Source organism: Hordeum vulgare, chromosome 6H, assembly GCF_904849725.1.
Source record: "Hordeum vulgare subsp. vulgare chromosome 6H, MorexV3_pseudomolecules_assembly, whole genome shotgun sequence".
Taxonomy (NCBI): Eukaryota; Viridiplantae; Streptophyta; class Magnoliopsida; order Poales; family Poaceae; genus Hordeum; species Hordeum vulgare.
This window is the reverse complement of record NC_058523.1, coordinates 9,343,410-9,346,783: the sequence shown is the minus strand read 5'-3', so window position 1 is coordinate 9,346,783 and position 3,374 is coordinate 9,343,410. Positions and strand designations below refer to the sequence as shown.

At 47.6% G+C, this 3,374-nt stretch overlaps 1 protein-coding gene across 1 annotated transcript; it reads right to left on the bottom strand.

Moving 5' to 3' along the window:
• Window positions 1-248: 248 nt before the first annotated feature.
• Window positions 249-1,652, bottom strand: LOC123403150 (AF4/FMR2 family member lilli-like). The gene has a single exon (XM_045097114.1). It carries the CDS (start codon window positions 1,597-1,599, stop codon window positions 511-513), a length of 1,089 nt encoding a protein of 362 aa, XP_044953049.1. The 5' UTR covers window positions 1,600-1,652; the 3' UTR covers window positions 249-510.
• Window positions 1,653-3,374: the final 1,722 nt, after the last annotated feature.

Here is a 3,374-nt window from a genome sequence, read left to right as displayed (position 1 = left end):
TGTGTATTGGATTTGTGCATTGATTGCACCCAAATTATAACAAAAATGTGAATTACGGTGGATTCATATAATGCATGTATATGTCGATCATTATATTTTATTAAAGCAAGTCAAGCGTATCTTACTACTAAAAGTAAAACAAGCAAGACATTAAAGCATGATCCACGGCTCCATGGTTACAAAATACATTGACTCCTCCAATTTTGTGTATTGGATATGTGCATTGACAGCACCCAATTTATGACATAAAAACACAAATTACGGTGGAACTCATATTATTAATTTTCACATAATACATGTATACATCGATCATTGTATTGTTTTTAACAAGTCAGACGTGTCTTACCACTAGAAGTAAAACAAGCAAGACATTACAACATGATTCGCAATGGAAACATTTAAACAAAGCGTGCATGCATGAGAATTAGCATAATGGGATATCCAATGCTATTTTGCATGCATGGTAGTATGCAGATGATGTTGCCCATGAATACGTGTATAAGGAATCACTCAAGCACCATTTTTGCTGGCAGCCTGTTGAGACATGGCTCCGTACTTCATTGCATCGGCCACAGGTTTCGCAACATCTTTCTTAGCGGATGCTGCCTCTTCAGGCATGGTGGCGGTTTCAGCCTTCTTGATGGACTTCTCGGCAGCGGCAATGTGCACACCTGCTTTCGTGCTAGGGGAGGTAGAAGAACTTATACTAGCTTTCTGCTGAGAGATTACATCATATTTTGATGCGGCAGCTGTAGACTTTGCTGCCTCTTTCTTGGCAGTCATGGCCTCTTTAGATGTGGTGGCAGTTTCAGCCTTCTTGATGGACTTCTCGGCATCGTCAATGTGCACACCCGCTAAGGTAGTGGCAACTTCTTCCCTGTTGGGGGAGGTAGAAGAACTTGTACGAGCTGCTTGCTGAGAAATGACACCATACTTGGATGCAGCAGCAGTAGACTTGGCTGCAGCTCGCTTGGCAGCCGCGGCCTCTTCACGTGTGGTAGCAGTTTCAGCCTTCTTGGTGAACATCTTGGCAGCAGCAATGTGCATGGCTGCTAAGTCATTGGTGGCTTCTTTGCTGTTGGGAGAGGTTGAAGAACTTGTGCCAGCTGCTTGCCGAGAGATGGCACCAAACTTTAGTGCATCAGCAACAGACTTTGCTGCATCTCGCTTGGCAGCCGCGGCCTCTTCAGGTGTCGTGGCAGTTTTGGCCTTCTTGATGGACTTCTCGGCGGCAGCATAGTGCGTAGCGGCTAAAGTAGCGGCGGCTTCTTTCCTGCCAGGGGAGGTAGAAGAACCTTTACTAGTTTCCTGCTGAGATATGGCATTGTACTTTGATGCAACAGAAGTAGATTTTGCTCCATCTTGCTTGGAAGCCGCGGCCTCTTCAGGTATGGTGGCGGTTTCGGCCTTCTTGATGGGCTTCTCGGCGGCAACAACATGTGTAGCTACCAAGGTAGAGTCAACTCCTTTTCTGTTGGGGGGAGCCATCTTCAATGTGTTCTCCTCCGCAACGCCATAGGTCTCGGCTGGCCTTATGGCCGCCACGGCCACAATGGTGGTGAGAAATAACATAGCCACGGCATACTTCCCGTTGGCCATTTGAAAGTAATTTCTCAAGTGGTCCCTTAGGCGCGCGGAGGGTTTGGAATGGTGGAGACACATAATTCATAGAGGCGATAGGCTTTTATAGGGACAATGTGAGGTCAGGAAATCACTCCCATGAATGTGAGGTCATAAGATGTCAACAATGGATATGAGGTCGCGAGAGCCCCGTAAGGTATGTGGTAACCCATTTGTGGACGCATGCATGCAGGCATGTGTGTGTTGCGATATCTTTCCTTGTTTCTCTCTATGCATGTATGGACGTGGGAACAAAATTTTATTTTTGAGCACGAGCTCAGATGCTCTCGAAATCCAGGCCTTCTACTCTCCTGGAGATTGTTATTGTATGTGCTATTATGTGTTGTATCTCATTGTAAATAAATGGGCCAGCACATTTGTTACCGATAGGTACCATCATGTGATTTACAACCCGTTTGACAAAGAGAGAGCGTAACGAATTCCTGAGTTGTGCTATGCCGTCACTTGTGTTGGGGAACGTTGCATGAGAAACAAAAAAAATCCTACGCTCATCTACGAGAGGAAATATTGTATCTACATAGTCTTGTAGATCGCTTAGCGGAAGCGTTAAGAAACGTTGTTGATGTAGTCGAACGTCTTCGCGATCCTATCACGATCCATCCCTCGAACTCCCAATCAAGTACCAAAAGACGGCACCTCCGTGTTTAGCACACGTACAACTCGATGACATCTCCGCCTCCTTGATCTAGCAAGCGAGGGCGGAGTGGTAGATGAGTTCAGAGGCAACACGATGACATAATGGTGGTGGTGTAGCTGTCCCAGCAGGGCTTCGCCAAGCACTACCAAAACAATCTAGAGGAGAAACAGATCTAGAGAGAGAGAGAGAGAGAGAGAGAGAAAGAGAGGAAGCCCGTGGATTTTCACGTGTGACTGCCCTCTCTCCCCTCAGGTCTTGTTCGTTTGACAAGGATTTAGAAGGGGTTTGACATGGATTGAGGTGGATATAATCCCGTACAAGTCAAATTCCACCCAATCCCCTTCAATCCTCTTGAGAAGAGGTGGAACCGAACAGGGCCTCAAGTATATATAGGGGAAGGGGTGGAGGCGCCCACCCCTAGGGTTTCCCCTTGGGGGGGGGCAAGGGTGGAGGCGCCCTAGAGGTGGATTGCCACCCAAGGAAAGGTGGCACCACCCCTAGGATTGGCCGTCCTACAGGCCCAACCGCATGGGCCTGGGTGCAGAGGTTCGCCCAGCCCACCACGGGCTGGTGCGCATCCCTCACATCCCATGTGTCCCCTCCTGGGCTGGTGGCACCTTCTAGTGGACCCCCGGAACCCTTCCGACACTCTCGATACACTACCGGCGCCGCCCGTACCTTTTTCGGTGACCAACAAAGAACTTCCCATATATCAATCTTTACTTCCGAACCATTCTGGAGCTCCTCGTCATGTCCGTAATCTCATCCGGTACGCCAAACAACTTTTGATTACCATCATGCATAAATGATTAATACGAAATCGTCATCGAACCTTAAGTGTGCAAACCCTACGGGTTCGAGAACTATGCAGACATGACCGAGACACTCTCCGGTCAATAACCAATAGCGGGACGTGGATGCCCATATTGGCTCCTACATATTCTACAAAGATCTTTATCGGTGGAACCACGATGTCAAGGATTCAATCAATCATGTATATTGTTCCCTTTGTCCATCGGTATGTTACTGCCCGAGGTTCGATCATTGGTATCTATATAGCTAGTTCAATCTTGTTGCCGGCAAGTCTCTTTACTCG